General features: G+C 41.3%; 3 protein-coding genes across 5 annotated transcripts in view; 2 read left to right on the top strand and 1 right to left on the bottom strand.

Annotated features, from left to right (window-relative positions):
- Positions 1–3,769, top strand: part of NADK2 (NAD kinase 2, mitochondrial) — a 32,400-nt gene extending 28,631 nt beyond the window's left edge. For both annotated transcript variants that reach the window (XM_066568777.1, XM_066568778.1), the window contains one exon: positions 1,000–3,769. In XM_066568777.1, the coding sequence (XP_066424874.1) occupies positions 1,000–1,138 (139 nt within the window). In that variant the 3' untranslated portion in view covers positions 1,139–3,769. The remainder of the gene's footprint in view (positions 1–999) is intronic.
- A 795-nt stretch (positions 3,770–4,564) lies between these two features.
- Positions 4,565–16,414, bottom strand: SKP2 (S-phase kinase associated protein 2). Of its 2 annotated transcripts, XM_066569069.1 has the most exons (10): positions 16,351–16,414; positions 15,313–15,569; positions 13,732–13,843; positions 13,305–13,448; positions 12,692–12,826; positions 11,365–11,463; positions 9,770–9,897; positions 8,126–8,177; positions 7,368–7,475; positions 4,565–6,259 (listed from the first exon to the last, which is right to left on the bottom strand). In XM_066569069.1, exons 1-10 carry the CDS (start codon positions 16,356–16,358, stop codon positions 6,046–6,048), a joined length of 1,257 nt encoding a protein of 418 aa, XP_066425166.1. In that variant the 5' UTR covers positions 16,359–16,414; the 3' UTR covers positions 4,565–6,045. The 2 variants fall into 2 exon arrangements, with proteins under 2 accessions (XP_066425166.1, XP_066425165.1); XM_066569068.1 differs by lacking the exon at positions 16,351–16,414 and having other exon boundaries at positions 15,313–15,649.
- A 117-nt stretch (positions 16,415–16,531) lies between these two features.
- Positions 16,532–17,961, top strand: part of LMBRD2 (LMBR1 domain containing 2) — a 32,297-nt gene continuing 30,867 nt past the window's right edge. Inside the window, exon 1 of the mRNA XM_066569023.1 lies at positions 16,532–16,671. The gene's annotated coding sequence lies outside the window, so the exon portion shown is untranslated. The remainder of the gene's footprint in view (positions 16,672–17,961) is intronic.

Here is a 17,961-nt window from a genome sequence, read left to right as displayed (position 1 = left end):
GTAAAGCAGTGGAACAGGTTGCCTGTGGAAGTGGTGGAATTATCATCCCCAAAGGTATTTAAAAGACATGTAGGCATGGCACTTAGGGACATAGTGGTGGGCTTGTAGTGCTTGTTTAATGGTTGAGCTCAATGATCTTACTTGTTCTTTCCCAATCTAAATGATTTTATGATATGTGGAGCTTGCCACAATTAAATATAAACGTGTACAGCATTAGTTATATTACCAGAATAACTGAACATACAAACAATAACATATAAACTATTGAAAGCAATACAGTATTTCAATTGTAATTAAGTGTCAGTTCAACCTTTTATATCAAAACAAATGTCTAAATGAGCTCTGAGCCATATTTTTTCTGTCTTGTCCAGCTCTAAAAGAGATGCCTTAAATTTTGTAAGATTAGATTTAAACTTATTAACTTTAATATGTCAGACTCTAATAATAATAATGTCTTGACAACAATATGCTGCAGTTCTTGAAGTTGCCTGGCAAGCATCCTGACCTTCAGCTTTGTGTTTGTAATTATTTTCTTCTTTCTGAATGATTATTGTAACAATAGATTACATTAATGTCCAAAATACTTGAACCTCAAGCATTGCTACTTGAAAACATATATTTCACATAACATGAAAACCAGATGTTAGAATCTTAAATTAATTGTGAAGTTTTCTGTGAAGTTTAAGTAAATGGGATCATCAATAGCTTTCTTTGAAAATTACAGCTAAGCTTCAGCTTCAACATTAAGTGTTATATTATAGGCTGTGCTCAGACTGTGGGAGCATTGACAAAGTCCTTCAGTCCTCTCTGGACTCATTGCCAAGCCCATACAAAGCACTGATAACTTGGGAGGTTCTAGTGCTTAGTGCCGTGCTAAGTGGAGGTTAAGCATTTACTGACTCAAGCAAAAGAATGTCCCAGTTTTATTGTTAACTGCTTGTATGAAATACTTAATTTTTTTAGCTGTTTTGTGATAACTTACTTGTTGGGTTTTTGCAGAGTCTGTGTCCGTTCCCGTTGTTGGGATGCTTGTATGGTTGTAGATGGAGGAACATCTTTTGAGTTCAATGATGGGGCAATAGCTTCAATATTGATTGACACAGAGGATTCACTGTGCACTGTTCTGCTGGAAGAATGAAGGACCCTGATGTCTTTTGCTGAAACATTTATGGATCCATAGAGGGAAACCATGGGGATATCACAATGCTGCATTATATTGGAAGTTGGCCTTTTCGAGTGCAAGAGTATTTGGAGGAAGCTTGAAATGCTTTTCATTCCTTTGGGTTGGGGAATCATTAGCCTGATATTTAAGCTTTTTTTGCATCTAGTGTAAATGTCTGAAGTGTTACCTCTAACTTCAGTGAAAATTGACATTTTAACTTGTATGGCAAACATGAAAGCTTTGTAAACACAGGTAAATGGGTTCAAGTATTAAGTCAGTAGCATTAAATATTCAGATGTACAGTTTTATAGTAACAGTCTGGGACTGATAAAACTAAATACTTCATACATACACTTTTGTAGAAAAGTTGACTGTCAAACTAGCAATTTGATGCAAGGATATATAGATTTTGGTAAACCATTATGTTGATGTAAAAGAAGTGAAAATACAAATCTTTTGTATGCTTTTCAGAAATTGTACAACTTTGTAGTTTCATACAACTTGTGGCAATTTTTTTTTTTGTTCTTCCAGTATTTTTTCTACTTTGTAGACTTACATCAAGGGTATAAGTCTGATTTAGTACATCTTGACTGAGGTAGCTTTTAGTTTTTCTGTTTGGCTAGATAGGGACTTGAAACCCAAAGGTTTTCTTGAGCCCTTCATGAAGAATCTACAAATTATAGAAATCATGTTGTAGTAGGATATATTTCTTCCCTGAATGGATTAACTGTCAAGCAGATTATCAGAACACTAGTGTATGTAAGTGGCTATCATAAGACTTATATTTGGCCTTATTAAGTTGAATGTTTGGAATTTTAGATTTTGAATTTCTTATATTTAAAGAAGAATGAGACATGCTGGGTATTAGGAGTTGGAGTGCAAGCTAATACCTATGTCTTCCAGTTTTCCCAGCATGTTTTTACCTTCTCCAGAAAATTTACATTTCCAATCCTATGCTGAATTCTAGTGATATGTAAATGACAACAAATTAATTTCACATGTCTCTGCTCATGTTAGGTAATCAAGTAGATAATAGAAAAAAAAAGCTCTGATTAAAGAAGAGCAAAATCTTTTAAATCTTTTAGAGAAACTGTGAACTGTGACTGCCTTTTGAAATCTGTGCTTATAACTGCATAGGTGAGGCAGAATTTGGGAAAACAAATATTCCTACAGCAGGAACTCTTCTGCTACATGACTTGAAAATAGTATGTTTTGTCTACTACAGATTGGTTTCCAAGAGTGAGTTTTCTTAAAATGACTTTTGAATGAAGAGACTTCTGTAACAGATGTTCTCAGGTTTAATGGAAATGTTCTCCAATGTGGCAAATCAATCAGTGTATTTATCGCCACTTGCAAAATATAAACTGCTCTTTATTGGTGGAGGAAATGGACAAAAGGCTTTTTCCTTCTAGACTTAGAGTGAATAGAACTTAAAACATAATTTAGAGGATATTGATTTGACCAGACCATTCAGTTCTAGGAAAATGTGAAATTGATGGAGATGTCTGAATAAGCTATCACTGTGTACATTTCACCTTCTAAGTGTGCTGCAGAGTTATTTACACTCTCTGGTTGCTGTGATTGTAGACCCAAAGGGGAAAAACTTTCAAAAGTTGCTAAGTTCAGGAACTATCAGAATAGAGCTCTCACTGTCTAAAATAATGTGCAAAGCTTTTCTAAAAGTAAAGACACAAAAGACTAATCTTTCTAAAAGTTGTGTGCACGCAGACTAGGATGTTCCAGTTATTCTCAATCCATCTGTAACCAGTTAGGGATTGTTTATTATGTGCCTCTGTCATGTACACTGGTCAATATGCTGTTAGGATTTAAAAAATCCTCAAGCCCACCAATGCCATTAACACTAATTTATTCCTTCCTAGGACTCTTACCACTCTTAGATTAGATTTAGGTATTGAACATGTGCACAGCAAATCTATGGCAGAAATCCCAACAACTGCTTATTTAGACATTTGTGTGCTGTGAAGTTTTAATGGAGACTGGTTACTCAGATTGGTAGGCATACCTCTTAAACATGCCTGTCATTCCTTATTATGAACATCAAAACTAAAAGGTAATCTTCTCAGGCCCTACAGCCGCAAAGTATGATCTAGATTAAGACTTAGTAAATTTTCAGTCAAATTCCTAACTTAGCAAAATGGAAGCCTGACCTACTCATGAGTGGCCTCTACTGGTTTTGTCTGTATTTAATTAAGAGTTCTGTTGAAGCATTTACTGTGAAGGCTTAAAATTGACTAGGATGATTCAGAAATCTATTTTTAATAGTAAGCAGCTATTTTTTTTTTTTTCATTAAACAACTGTAGAACCCTTTCTAAGGATTCTTGGTGACAAAAGATTGCAGTACAGACAACTTAGTTGGTAGACACTATTCCAGGACAGGACTGAGTCTTGGTTTAACACTGATTTAATCTGTGTGGACTGGCAGTGATTTTTCACCTCCTCTACCCGCTGAGTCAAGTCCATGGTATTTTCATTTAATGCTAGTCTACACTGTGTTCTGCTAAACTAGACTTGTTATTCTTCGCTTTTTTTTTTTCCAAGTGGTGTTTATACATTATGTAATAAAAATTAAAAGGTTAATTGATTAATTAAGCTATCCTGTGCCTGATTTCAACCTTCAAAAGTGTTTCATGTGCTCAGTTTCTTCTCACTTACTGTTTCAGGTTGTTTTAATGGTTTGTGACCCTTCATGCATTTACATATAGTACAGAGACAAATCAATGTAGCAGGTAGGTTTTGTTATGGAGTGTTTAGGGCTACTTATTTCCCTTAGGAAAGGTTCAGTTGAGCACCTTATCCAAAAGGCTTTAATGTCTACTAAAGCTGTCGTCATAACTATTAAATAGACAGGCAACAGTGATGCTGATCCCCTTCCAACACTGAACCTGGTATGTAAGATTTTTCCTCCTACTTAAAGGCCTACCACTGTTCCAATTCTGCACAGGGTTTTAAAGCATAGTCTAATAAATGCTGAAAGTATTTTTGATAACACCCTGTCCTTTAAACCACCACTGCTTGGAGAAATTTCTTTTTGACCCATGACACAAAGTTGGTAGCAAACCAGGGAAAGCACTCTCCCATCCATCAGTCATTCTGTAAAATAAAGCAATTTCTTAGATCTTTATTAAATGCAAGAGAAGTTTCATGGAGTTACATTATGCGTAAGGAGAAGAATTTACAGTAATGCTGTGCTGCAAAGATTTACTTTTTCTTCTTGAAGTAATTTAAGGTATAATTCTAAGGCAGCAAACTGAGGCAGTGGAATATTCTGTATCCTCCAACTTCCACAAGGTGTGTTGCCCATTTACTCCTTCACAGGGGATACAAGCCCATTACTAACACTTGTTATTTAGACTGTTGAATTTAATAAAAACAAAACCACCTTAGGTTAAAAAGATAATGCTTTATTTACTATATTCTAGAAAGTCAAGTTAAATATCAAATTCTAGTACTCATACAATCTTTCCATAGTAAGCAATCTGTTCTGCACTACCAGGTATTCATTTCTGAATGCTTTTTCTCAAAACTGCAATGGGAAAAGCTGTATCTATGTAAACGCCTACAGTAATATGTTGGCTACTCTTAGAAACATCCATGAATAAATTCTTACTGCATTCATGGGAAAAACAGCAGCATGTTTATGTCCTACAGAGGGTCCAAGTTTTGCCCTAGGAATTATCAGCTAAAACACCTGCTCGAACATTCTAGGCTTATGCATGAGGAAGGACCCTGATAACAGATGCAAATGAAAGGTCTATTTAAAATCAATACCTGTCCCTATCGTTTATTTGGTTTTTTTTTTTTTCTTTTTGGACAGTTACTCAGCTTCTCCTATGACTTTAAAATAAAAATCAACACTAGATAATAGTGGTTAGTGATACAAATACAAGAAGCAAAGTGCTACTACAAACAAACTAATATAAAAAAGAAATGTATGTCTCTTGATAGCACCAAAGCATCTCTCCCTTTTAGCATTCTTACACTGTAGTCCCAGGTTCTGGTTTTTGGTCATATCTAGAACTCCTTGAGCCCTCCTCCTGCTAAACTTCTACCAATGTATCAGTTGCACTTAGAAAAGATCTTAGAGGAAGTTTTATCTATGATCAGGCTCACAAAGCTACATTAGATTTCTGTAATACATAATCAGAAAACCCAGGACCACAACATGAAATAATGGATAACCAGCATCTATTTTTACAGATGCTAATTCTGAACAGGCTTCTCAGACTGTATTTGGCTAAAAATGAAGGCTACTAAAGACAAAAGTTTTATTTGTGGCCTCCTAAATAAAAACTTCACAATAGCTCCTTTATGCTGCTTAACTTGTAAGGTATTGAGCTCTTAGCTGCTTCTGTGTAGATATCCCCAATTTACTGTTTTCAAGCTTGATTCATTCATCCTGCAGTACCTTTTCTTCAGTCACATAGCTGAATAGATTTAATATATAGAAGTACTCATTTTGAATTCCGCAAACTCCTTAATAAACCTTACAAAGATATCTAGCACCTCTGCAAGCTGTTCCAGAAGCTGCAGAAAGTTGCTAGAGGCTGACATTACTTATCAATGTAAGTAACTGATTTGTACTTATCAAATCACTTGACAGTGATTTGTTTCTTTTTTTTTTTTCAAAGATCCCCTGTAAAAAAGAAAGGCTGAAAGAAATATTCTGTAATTGCTCGCAGATCCTCAATTTCTAAAGGCTTTAAGTACAAAAAAACTGATATAAAATATTATGAAACAACATTAGGGTGTAAAACCAAGTTAGACAGTAACAGTACTATGATAAAGGGTGCTCCAGCACTTTTTTTTTTCTAAGGAGCTTCAACGCACAGTGTGTCCATGGCATCAAGTGCATTGTACATGATCACAAGAAACTAGGATTTCTCAGTGTCAATCTGCATTTGATGCCCCAAATCTCATGGCTCCTTTTATTGCCAACAGTTGGCCTTGCAATGCTGGTAAAGTGTGAACCATTGATCTTCATGTCGGGTAGTGCTTCCTCGAGGAGCTGCAGGGAGCTATCAGTCACTATTCCAAATACCTGAAGAGTCTTCAGTGTTCGAATTTCACCAAGCTCTCTAGAAAGAGAGAATTAGGAAATTAACCATGAAACTGAAAACATTTTTTGGGGTTTTTCAGCCTGTACCCGAGCCACCTAACGCCATTTTTACTAATTTTTTAGAAGAGTGTAAACTACTTAAGCACAGATTTAATTGAAACTAGTACTCAACACTGATAGTTCAGCAAACTGGCTGAATAAATTACATTTTTGCTAGTCTCTCTCACAGACTGAAAACAAACTGATTCTTCCCTTTTCATATCCTTGGACTTAAAAATCTAGAACAAGTGAAGTAAATTGCACAGATGAAGTTCCAGGTTGTGGCTCAGGGGATACAAGCCCCTGAGTACCATCAATCAGTCACCAGTTTGGAGCAATATTTTGGTGAATAGCCAGACCCAGCTTCTTGATTGCTTTACATTTTCCCAGTCATTATCTGAACTGTGTATCTTACAAGCAAGTACTAGACAAAATCAAAAGGCTGAGGCATGTGCTGCCACAACAAAGGTTCTTCAGATCCTCATTTTCAATAGCCCTATTCCTCTCAACCTTTTTTCTTGTTGTGTTGACATCTTTCCTGAAAGTATTGGGCTTGAAAGCTTCTATACTAATAAAAGGCAGAAGGACCTCATGAGCAAGTCACTCTAAGCCACATTTGAATCACAATAACTGATAAAAGTGCACACAAAAGCAAATACATGCTTACTTACAGCTTACTAGTCCAGCCAGTACTGTCAACTCTGCCAGCTATTCCAAACCTTCCTCCACACTCAGTCTGCTACTGACATCAGTACTGGTCACTGGCAGGACTGCAACCTCCCATGCCAGCTATGAATACCACTGGTATAATGCCACTAACATAAGACACAAGGCATGCATGGAGCAGCCAGGTCCATGAGTATAGACTGACACCACTGAAAGATTATCTCAGCTTCCTTCCAGTCTGGATTCTCAGGGGATAACCGGTTCTAACAGTTGGGTTATTTTATCTTAGTTTTACTCCCGATTCCTCGTACCATTAACTTTTTTGAAACAGTATTTGCAATTCTAAACCTAAAATAAAGCAAATTTAAATTAATTCACCCTCTGCATGAACAGCAAACCAAAGCTAATTAGAGGTTACTTACACTAAGGCAGCAGGTGATATCTGGTAACATCGGCTAAGGCACAGGTGTTGTAGGAACACAAGTTGTTTAAAATACTGGAAGCACTCAGGCTTTAACATCATGCTGTCACTGTACAGAGAACACATTAAATAAAGTCTTAAGTACACAGCAGCAGTAAATTTGCTATTTCAAAAATTCAGCCAGAGGAATTCACTGAATATCTACTTTTTCTACCACCAAAGTATGTTTTTGCTGACCATGGAAGCAACCCATCTCTCATGTATGTGCTGTGCATGCAAAGGGGCAGTGAAGCAGAAGTTTCTCTTCATACAGATACTCTGCAGCAGAACCTGTGCCATGAATAGGCAAGTTTTCCAGAGATTTCAAAATACTGAAAAGTGACTAAGTCAAAACCAAAATGTACCTTTTTTTACAGTTCTATGGCCAAGTACCAAATTAGTATTAGAGATGACTTAAACCCTCTCAGGGATGCTAGGCTAATGAACTGTAGGCATGTAAATACTTCCTTCCATTCTACCTATCAACTACCATCTCCTGTTAGTTAACAAACCCTGTTAGGTACCTGACATTTATGCTGGGGTAACAAGACATCTTCAATTACTTACCTGCTCCAGATTAGGTCATGCCAGATAGCAAGTCTTTTGTAGGTTTAGCTTGAATAGTATTTTCTGGAGTGCAGTGCTACCTACACAACCTTGCCTCAGTGCTAATCCCCCGAACTACAAGGATTTAAGGACTGGCTGCACAGGTCTTCTTACCTGAGATCTAAATGGACAAGCAAAGGACATCTCTCCACCAGCGTTTTCACATCTGAAAAGAGATCACACAGAGTCAGTCCCTCTTTCAGTAGCAAGATGGAAGTGCTTTACACAGCCTGCTGATGTCCACACATGTTCATTTATATGTTTTCTACTAGAACCCCACAACTGAAACACAATTTTTAAAATAAAAGATACATGCTTAAGAGTTAGAGCATACAGTCTACCTATGAAGATACCTTACATGGACTTCTTTTAACCATCAGCAAAACAGATATATTTAGTTCAGCAAATTATCTCTAGAAGTCAGTTGCATCAAGCATCAACTTAAGAAGGCAATAATTCAAATGATATTTTTGTGAAACCTACTGGAGACATAGTAATGGTGAGCTGCCTGAAATACTTACATGTAGTGGAAAAGTAATGAAAATTTTCCACATATCAAATATCCTTCAAATATCCTTTCAGAGCACCAACTCCTTTAGGCATCACCATTTTTACCCACAAAAAGTTCTCATGACAAGAAGTTATGGTTTTTTCTGATTTAAACTAATTTTTTTACTTTCTTTGATTGTCTGCAAGTCGCACAGATCAGCTGTAGTTCAGGTATTACCTAAAAGCCACTGCAAGGTGCTCAACAATGTGCAATAGAATTTTGATATTTCAGAATTCATGTGCAAAAACTAAACGAAACAATACCTTGATTATGTACTAAGTCTTATGCCTGATAAATTGCACTGAAACAGAGTAAAGACACTCAGAGAAAGTGTCTGACAAACGGAAAAGGTCAGCCCATGGTCTCTAATGGTTCAATTAGAGGGACCAAGGTTCAAATTCCTGATGTGGAGAAGATTATGTAACATATTTGTTTATGAGTTTGGGGCTGAGATAAGAAGATTTGCCTTTTTTCCCACAAAGAGAATGCATGAGGGTGTCTGTGCGATATTTAAACAGAAATGAGAGGTCACCTCCTGCATGTCATCCAATGCCCTACTGTCATATTCACTCATTGCAAAATTTAAATTCTCTTTACTACAAAAGGACTTTCACCCTTTAGCTATGCTCTTTTTCATTTTGATGTACCCTCCCGCAAATCTTGACTTGCCTACATTTTCTATCACCCTCCAACTTAATAAAACTTTTCTTTCTAGAGGTAGTAGCAAGTAAGTGGTTAAATGTTGATTGCTAAGATTGTCTTCCAAATTAACTCATATCTGGATGTCAGTCTGAAACTCAAGCATGTACTATAACTGTTCTCTTTTAGAAGATGTTTGCAGCAGACACAACAGCAGAAGCCTTAAGAAAGCCTTCCAGATACTGTTCCTGGAGCTAATTCATAGCACACAAAATCCTGCTTCCAGGACTTACTGCACAAGTCAAGTGAAGAAGCTTTCAGCTGAAGAAAAAAATTAGTTTTCACTTGACTGTTCCTAAATTCGGAAGAAAAATCATCTCACCCTTCATGCTGGAGCTAGAACTATGAGTAAGAGTCTCTGACAGCAAGAACTTGAAACTATACAGAGCACAAAAGTTATTGTTAGTACATGACTCTTCTATACAAAGAGTGAATGCCAAGCAGAAGAAAATGTAAAGCCTACTGCTTCATCCCATAGTGGGATAAAGATTTGTCACATTGCTGTTTACCTGCTATTTGTAGATTCTCTCTGTATCCACTTAAATTTAACTGGGTGATCTTTGAAGTAACATGACTGACTGCTGCTTTGACATGAGTGGCTGTGAACTCACACCAGGACAAGTTCAGCTCCTCCAGCCTACACAGAGACAGAGTTGTTAACAAGAATGGCTGAAATGCAGTTCAAGTTCTGCTGTTTTCTATTACAGTTGATACTTTTAAAGCAAATACTTGTAACATACCAACCGCCAACTTACTGTATTCATGCCTAGAAATTCTAGTATGACAATAATTAAGCACTAATGAATGGAGCAGGTTACCCAGCCAAATCTGTCTCTGGAGATTTTCAAGAGAACATCCTCATCCACGTGGACAGTGCTAATTTTAGACCCTGGTCTGGGAAAGGGGTTAAAGTGACCTCCCAAAGCCACTTTCAACTGGAATAATTCAGTAATGGCTTAGGAAGTAAAGGCTCTCTCCAGGAACTGCCACAAGGAGACACTGTCTTTTCATCGGGTTTGTGACCTGAATCTGTTACAAATGAACAGATGGTCACATTGAGAGGAAAAACTACCATTCATTATTAGCATTAGCAGATGACCAGTTAATCCTAATTAGCATAAAATAATTCATAGTTTTATATAAACACTCGTCATGCTGTGAGCTCAACTCTCTTTATGTGCTTGATTACCTATAGCCTGTCACCATGGGGCTGGGACAAAGTATTGTTCTGTGTGCAGGTGTTGTAGCTGTAACCAAGGGACAAAGACACAAGTGAATACACAACTAGAGCATTTAGCTAGCACTCTCTACATAAAATGAAAAAACAGTTAAATTGCCACTAGCATTCCTAGGATCAGATTTGCCATCTGGTATTCACTGCGCACTGCACAGACTGCCATCCCCTAAAGAGTTCATGATCTGAGTAATCAGACCAAGCAACAGAAAGATTAAGGCTTTGGCTGCCCACTAACTCGCAATTTGATTAAAAAACATCCTTTCGCAGAAGGAATGATTATGTACATTGTCCTGCAGGTCACAGGAAGTCAGCAGAAAGATCGGGATATAAATCCTGAATTCACTGGGGCCCAGTTCAGCGATGTTCTGTCAGCAGATGGTTTAATCACTGGAGCTGTCAATCTGAACACAGCCCTTCATAAACTAGAAGGTTACTGAAGGATTATTCTACCATGGAAAGGCACAGTGTTCTCTGCTACTCATCCTGTACTCTGATAGCAGAGGGAACTTTGCCGTTCCAAAACACACACTTGGTCTTTGTGAGAATCACATACTATTTTCATTAAAAAAAAAAAATCAAATTTACATGATATCAAAGGAACATAAATAGGGTGTATAGGGTGTACCCAGCCAAGAAGATGATTCAGAAAACCCATGAAAAACTACCAAAGTACATCTTTGTTATTAAAGAAGAAAATTGCTTGATGGAAAGAAATTACCTGACTATTCAGCTAATAATCAACTGTTAGGCATTTAGGACCAAAAACAGGCATATTTCAAAAAAAAAAAAAAACAAGAATAACTAGGATGCCCAAGGAAAAAAATACATAATTTGTTTCAGGAATAGCAAAACCTGGTTTTGTCTTACATAGAACAACTGCTCAACATCAGCTCCAAGGCTTCTGCAGAAAACCCTGAACACCCACAGAGATTTAGTCGTATCAAATTGGGATTTCTAGCAATGCTCCTGTAGAGAGAAGAAAAAAGAAAAAGATGATAAAATTTAAATGTTGTAACATTGCTTGCTTTGCTATGATGTGACTATTTTTAAGATCTAATTTCCTGGACAGGGAATTGTTCATTAAACATGAAGTACTGCATATTTATTTATTTAGCTGACAAACCTGCGTCACTAAGGGCCTAAACTCTCTACTTGCTGCATCAAAGCACAACATTAAAAGGGACACTTGTCTATGTACTTGACACTGCTGACAAGTCTGCATATTTATAAACAACCAAGTTTACAAGGAAATGGTTTCTTTTCACCTTCTTCTGTTGTATGCCAATAAACATACATCACAGCTTATCAGAGATTACTACAGCTCTACAAAAGACAAAGTAATTGTCCCATTTCTGATGTCACCCCTCTGCAAGATGGAGGTTATTTCAGGACAAAACCCGCGTCCAAATAGATGCCCTGAATGCATTTGTTTGCAAGGCTAGAGCACATATGCAGTTAGCAAAACCTGGAACACTGAGTAGGCATATTTGTTCAGAAGGTGATAAAATTTCATAATTACTGCCTGATTAGTACCCAATTTTCTGATAGTTTTAACTATTACTACTAATAGTATAAAAAGCCAAACTATATTGCTTTATTTGTATTCTGGTTCCCCCTCTGTGCAGTGAGGAAAGTATCAGAAAGCCAGGGTCTCTGCCATCTGACCTATGGCCCATAGGTGGCACCTCCACAATCCTCTGGTGTGATGGAACAGGAGGTTGACTACACACCCATTAGTGTCTTTGCAGCTAACCAAACAACACTTCATCTGCTTGACAGAATCTGTAATCTTCAAGGACTTCATAAGTTCAATAAAAAAGTAAGCAACAGTGCAGAGCACAACGGGTACCTGGTGGGAGAGCTACTGAGAGCCCTTGGAATAGAAAAGAACCTACACACCAAACACAAAGTTCTCTTGGCAGCAAAAAAATGGAAAAATAAAAGTAGCTCTGCTGTACAGCTTAGCTGTGGGAATATGGATCCATAAACCACAGAGGTGAGCAGTTTCTCAAACCTCCTGCTACTCTGGGGAATTGGGAGGAAAAAAAAATCAAAATTAAATGGCCACCTTAAACTAGTCATTTCAAAATACACCCACAATGAACAACTTTCCACTGCATTCTTTCATTAGCCTGCACAAAATAATGGCACCGAATAGAAGGTTTTACTGAATATTCCCAAACATGTCACTCACTTGATGATGTTGTCAGAAAGCACTAGACCCTCCAAGCTGAGGTTCTGCAGCTTTTCACACAGACAAAGAATACTGTGGAGATCTGCAGCAGACACTGTGCAGTTTGACAAATCCAGGTGCTGAATTTTAAGAAGACTAACAAAAAAAGAGAAGGAGAAAGGTTATTAAAATTGCATTAAAACGTGCTCCATAAATTCCCCACATCACAAATATACCCCATACACTAAAAGCATGCACAATTTGCAGAAAATATTTCTAGTAATTCCTCATAACATCTGAAAGTCTATCCTGCTGGAGTTTAATGATTTTTTGAGTGTACCACATAAAAATGCTGCAGATGATGATAATTCAGGCCTCTACAAGATAGAAACTGCAAGGGCGTTATGGTGCTTGATATTAAAAAAAAAAAAAAAATCACATCAACTTGGTTTTAAATAACTGACAGGTGAGTGCAGATCCTCCTGTTTCAACACAAGTCTAACCACTGACCAGCTCTTCCACACTCCGGACACAGCACAAACTGCTGCTGGTTGCAATTACCTTAAAACCAAAACCACACAGACTGAATATTTGAGACAGTTTCAGGATTCAGAAGATGCAGAAAAAGCCTTACTTGCTTGTTTTAAACAACGGATCCCCAATGCAAGACCTCGGGCAGCGGAACACAGTAACACCTGCGGGCAACAACTGTCCAAGCACTCCTGGCAGCAGATTCCCACCAGTCAAATCAAGAGTCTGCCAGAGAGATTCATCAAATCTGGGGCACAGAATTTTACTTGTTAGTGAGTTTAAATGGGTAACAGGTCAAAGCTGTGGGTAGAACCACAGAAAGTTTCTGGTGTCAAAAACAGGCAGAGAAGGGAAAATTATTTAATTGACTAGAATAATGTTAAAACATGTGAGGCATCTTTTGGTTATACATACCCACATATGGTCTAAATTGAATTATATATGTATAAATAAGATGAGAACCAGACCATTTAATAGTCTATGGAAACAAAGATTTTCCTTAGTACTAAATGAAGAGAAATAATACTTACGAAAGTCGATGCCATCTCTTGCAAATCATAGAAACTTTCAGTAAATCCTTTAGGGGCAAATAGGCAAAGATTGCCAGAAGCAATTCATCTGGAAGTGCATCCAAAGAAATACCTTTTGGGAAAGAGCAAAGCACATTCTAGTTAAAGCTGTTTCATTTTTGCCTGCCGGTCAGATGCCTTGTTGGGTCTGGTTGTTAAAAGCCCCTCTACAGTTTCTCTGTAGGCTATACATCAGCCTACATCAGGCATCAGCCCCACTATTCATCTCCCTTGCAGCTCATCATTGGAGGATGACATTTTTACCATCTTTGCCTAGGCACGACTAGTAAATGCAAATGTTCCTGTAATAGTCACTCTGTATATACAGTAAGGCCGTGGACACTACTCACATACTCACTTGGGGAACATGAGCATCTTAGTTACTGTCTTCATAATCTAATGGTTGTATGATTCTCTGGGTGTTTTTCCCCCTCTGCCAAAATGCCCACTCTTCCTATGCACACAAGGGTCCAAGAAGGGAGCTCGAGGTAAGCTATGCTTCTGTGTGATACACAGAAAAAAATTAAGTACTACAAACTGCTTCCTAAAACACACATGCTATCACCACTCCAAGAATTATGTGAAACAATGTGGTACAAATCACAGCTTCTCACAGGGCCCCAGAAGATGTCAGGAGATTTCTGGATGGTGGAGCTCAGTAACAGCTGCCTTTGACCCAGCACTGCATCTTATATAAAAACAGGAATGTCTGAAGGCGCCTCCACCTTCTGTATGACAACATAACGTCTGGAGAGAGCTGCTTATTTATTTTGCATCCCATACTCATCCAGACTAAAACCACATTTTGACACCAGGGAAAGGAACCCAGTATCCTATGACACCCCTTTCAAGAGTGCAAGAGCCCTGCTCTTTCCCTTTCCAGCCCAGCAGGCTTCCAGCCTTTGATGTGCTTTCCCTGTAGCTCTCTGGCACAGTCCCTCACGTTGCTTGTTTCCATCTGGAGCTGGAACACTGCTGGCACACCTCAGCCTGCACTCTTTACCTACCCTTCTCCTCCTGCCTCCAAACAGGTAATTTTTGGATTGACTTTGCTTTTAAACTGATTGATTTTAGCTTATTTTTTCTCTGTGTGCTTTAACCATCTGGTAACTAGAGTGAATGTTGCCAACAAACCTTTTCATTAAACCTACTTTTGCTGCCAATTCTTTGAGCGACCTTAAAACACTAATTCACAACACAGCCCTGCTGGTCAAAAGTGCCACCTGTGTCCCACAGACAAGAGCAAACAGGCAGAGGGACACGCAGCACAACCCCCCGGCACACACACAGGTGCTCACGGGGTTAGGCAGCAGAGAACCATGCTTTTCACAGACCACAATTCTGGAGCCAGACACACCACCCTGGCTTAAAGGCACACATAAAAGAGGATTTATCACCCCAAGCCTGAAAGCCACTAGATCTAAAAGTGCCATTCTGCTGGGTAAGAGCAAAAGAACTAAACAATAAAGCAGGGTGGACTTGTGATGCCCACTCTCCATCTCTACCAAAGGGCAAGCAGAACCTGGGCCAGGGGGACAGTACCTGACTCTGCCTCTCGGAGCAGCCATGGCCGGCGCACGATAACAAAGTCCTTTTCGTTGTCCTTCACCTTCTGCCTTTTTGGAGGAAGACAGGACGACGACACCAGGAGGTCCTGTGGTGTGTTTTCATTGCCCAGCTTGTCTTTCTTAAGGGCCGACACTCCCATACCCGAGAGAAGCTCGGAGGTCTTGCCGGGGTCCCATTCCAAGCTGGTGGAAACATTAGTACTAGAGGATGGGATCTCCTGGAGGTGCTTTCTGCAGACACAGCAAAACCCAGAGGCTCTGAGGGTACTGCCAGACTGGCACCAAACACAGGATGGGGATCCTTGAAGCATTTCAGTCACTCGCACTCCACATCCATGCACAGGGCGACTGAGTGTGGGATATGCGGGCGCTGGAAGTACAAGCAGCGGCCACAGCGCAGGCGTGCGCTCGCTCTGGCAGGCTTTGGGGGAAGAGCCCGCCAGGGATCGAGCGCGCCCCGCTCCCGGATGGGGCGGGCGAGGGGCCAGGGAGCGTGGCCAATGGAGGCGGCGGGACACGGCAGCCTCCCAACACCACCGAACCCGGTCACAGCCGCGACAGCACCGGGCAGGACCCGCGCAGGGCGGGGCAGCAGCGCGGGAAGCGGGACGGAATGCCCGGGCAGGCGGGGGAAGCTCTCCCCGAGGCCGGGAGAGAGGCGGCCCACGGATCCCGCACCCCCACCAGCCCCAAGGGCAGAACCCCCCGCTCTCCCTAGACCACCCGCGAGGCCGCACACACACCTCTGATCCCGGCACTGCTCCCACTCCCGGGAGCTCCCTACCGCTCCCCCCGGGTCCCACAGCCGCTCCCGAGGCTCCCCCGCGCAGCCCCTCAGCCACCCCCGCGCAGCCGGGCCGCCCGAGGGGATCTGCGAGGGCTCACACGCAGCCCCGGCGCCACGCGGCTCCCGCGCAGCCCAGCAGCGGTACTCCTATGCCCGTGTCCCGGCGCATTCCCGGGTCCCGGTGTTCCCGTGCCCGGGTGTTCCCGTGCCCCGGCGCTCCCGTACCTGTACATGGCGCTTGGAGGCCCACGCGCGCCACCGCGCGCCCCGCGCCTTTCAGCACCGCGCCATCCCGGCGCCGGCCGGAAGCCGCAGCGAGAGAGAGCGCAGAGGCTGCCGGGAGCTGTAGTTCGCAGTCCTGTGCCCGCCCGGAGGCGGGGCTGTGCCGGGCTGGCGGCGGCGGGCGGCGAATGGCGGCGGCTCCGACGCGGAAGGAGCCGGGAGCGGCTGCCGCTCCTTGCGCCACGCTCTGAGCCCGGTGCCAGCCGGGATGGTGGGCGGCGGAGCCCCGCGGGGGACGCGACGCTGAGCGGCGGCTCGGCCGTGGTGAGACGGCGGCGGGCGAGACGCCGGGCCGGGTGGAGGGGGGCCGCAGTGCCGAGTCACGGCCGGGCCGTTCTCTTGAGGGGGGACGGGAGCCGGGTGGGAAGCGGCAGCCCCCGGGTGCGTCCCCGGTGACAAGGGCGCGGGGGGAAGGGTGGTCGCGGGGCAGTGCTGGGCGAGGGCGCGTTCGTTTCCAGGCTCTTAATCGCGGGCACTGCCCGCGCCCGTCAGGGACCCCGGGCACGTAGCGCGGGGCGGTGCTGGCTCCGTGTCCCTGGAGCTGCTCGGTGCTGTGCCGCACAGGCCTGGCGCCGGGGAGCGCTGGCACATTCCAGCGTGGAAGGTTTTCTCTGGGAACACCTGAAACTGCCCGTGTGTGGCTGGTCCTGACCCTCACCGTGCTTATTCCAACCCCACCGTTTTTTTCACAGTGTGTTTCACAGCCCGCGGGACTTTCAGCAATGCAGCTCTTCCTGCATTTTTTTTTTTCCCGAACTGCTTGTTTTGAAATTGGTGGGGATGGAGAACTAGGTCTGAACACACCTACAGCCCCGCTATTAGTCAACCAATTTGCTTGCAAATGCTATCCTTTGTTTACTGCATTACGATGGAGACACGCGCCTGTGAAATTGAGGGTGGTAATGGAGCCCGTAGCAAAGAGTAGACAGCTTTCAATCACATACAGAGAATGAGGTGACTGAAATTAACATCCATGTAACCTTTAAAAAAGTATCATTTAAACGTTTCCGGTTTTATCTTAAGTCACCGAACAGTTGTTCAAAGATTATTTAAGCAGATAATCAGATGAAAAAGAGGTGGAGTTTTGGTTTAAAAAAAAAAAAATCTGAGTTTATTTCACCTTTTCTGCAGCCCCTTTTTCTTTGCGAATCATATCACTCTTCTTCATTAATGCATGGGAAATCAAAATATGGTTTTGCGGAAAATGTCAGTGTTTTTTACAGTCTGGAAATTAACAAATAGTGTGTTTGCCTGAATGCAGTGTTGGGGCAATAGTCATGTGACCGCCTTACTGACACCTGCTTTGTGTGAGTGCATTAGTCTGGTAGCCCAGATAGTGATTTCTGTTCTTTTTTTAGATTCTGCATGCAACTGTACAGTGCTTGTATTTGATTCTATTTCAGTTCCTCTGATAAGTGAGTTATTTTCTTCTATGTGTTATTTTCAGCATACTTCCCTAAACCGTTTGAAAGCTTCAGCCTCTGTGGTACTTAATATATTAAAATTTTGACTGGATGATCTTGGAGATCTTTTGCAACCTTAAAGATTCTGTGA

This window comes from Molothrus aeneus, chromosome Z (assembly GCF_037042795.1).
Source record: "Molothrus aeneus isolate 106 chromosome Z, BPBGC_Maene_1.0, whole genome shotgun sequence".
NCBI lineage: Eukaryota > Metazoa > Chordata > Aves > Passeriformes > Icteridae > Molothrus > Molothrus aeneus.
The sequence above is the reverse complement of the archived record's forward strand: the minus strand, read 5'-3'. Positions and strand labels throughout refer to the sequence as shown.

Coding starts and splice junctions, on each gene's coding strand:
- SKP2 (XM_066569068.1), bottom strand. CDS start 15,649: ATGCTTCAAGGATCCCCATCCTGTGTTTGGTGCCAGTCTGGCAGTACC. Junction 11,464..12,691: donor CTTTCTGACAACATCATCAA/GTGAGTGACATG, acceptor TTCTCTCTACAG/GAGCATTGCTAGAAATCCCA. Junction 7,476..8,125: donor CTTGTCCATTTAGATCTCAG/GTAAGAAGACCT, acceptor TTCTCTGTACAG/TGACAGCATGATGTTAAAGC.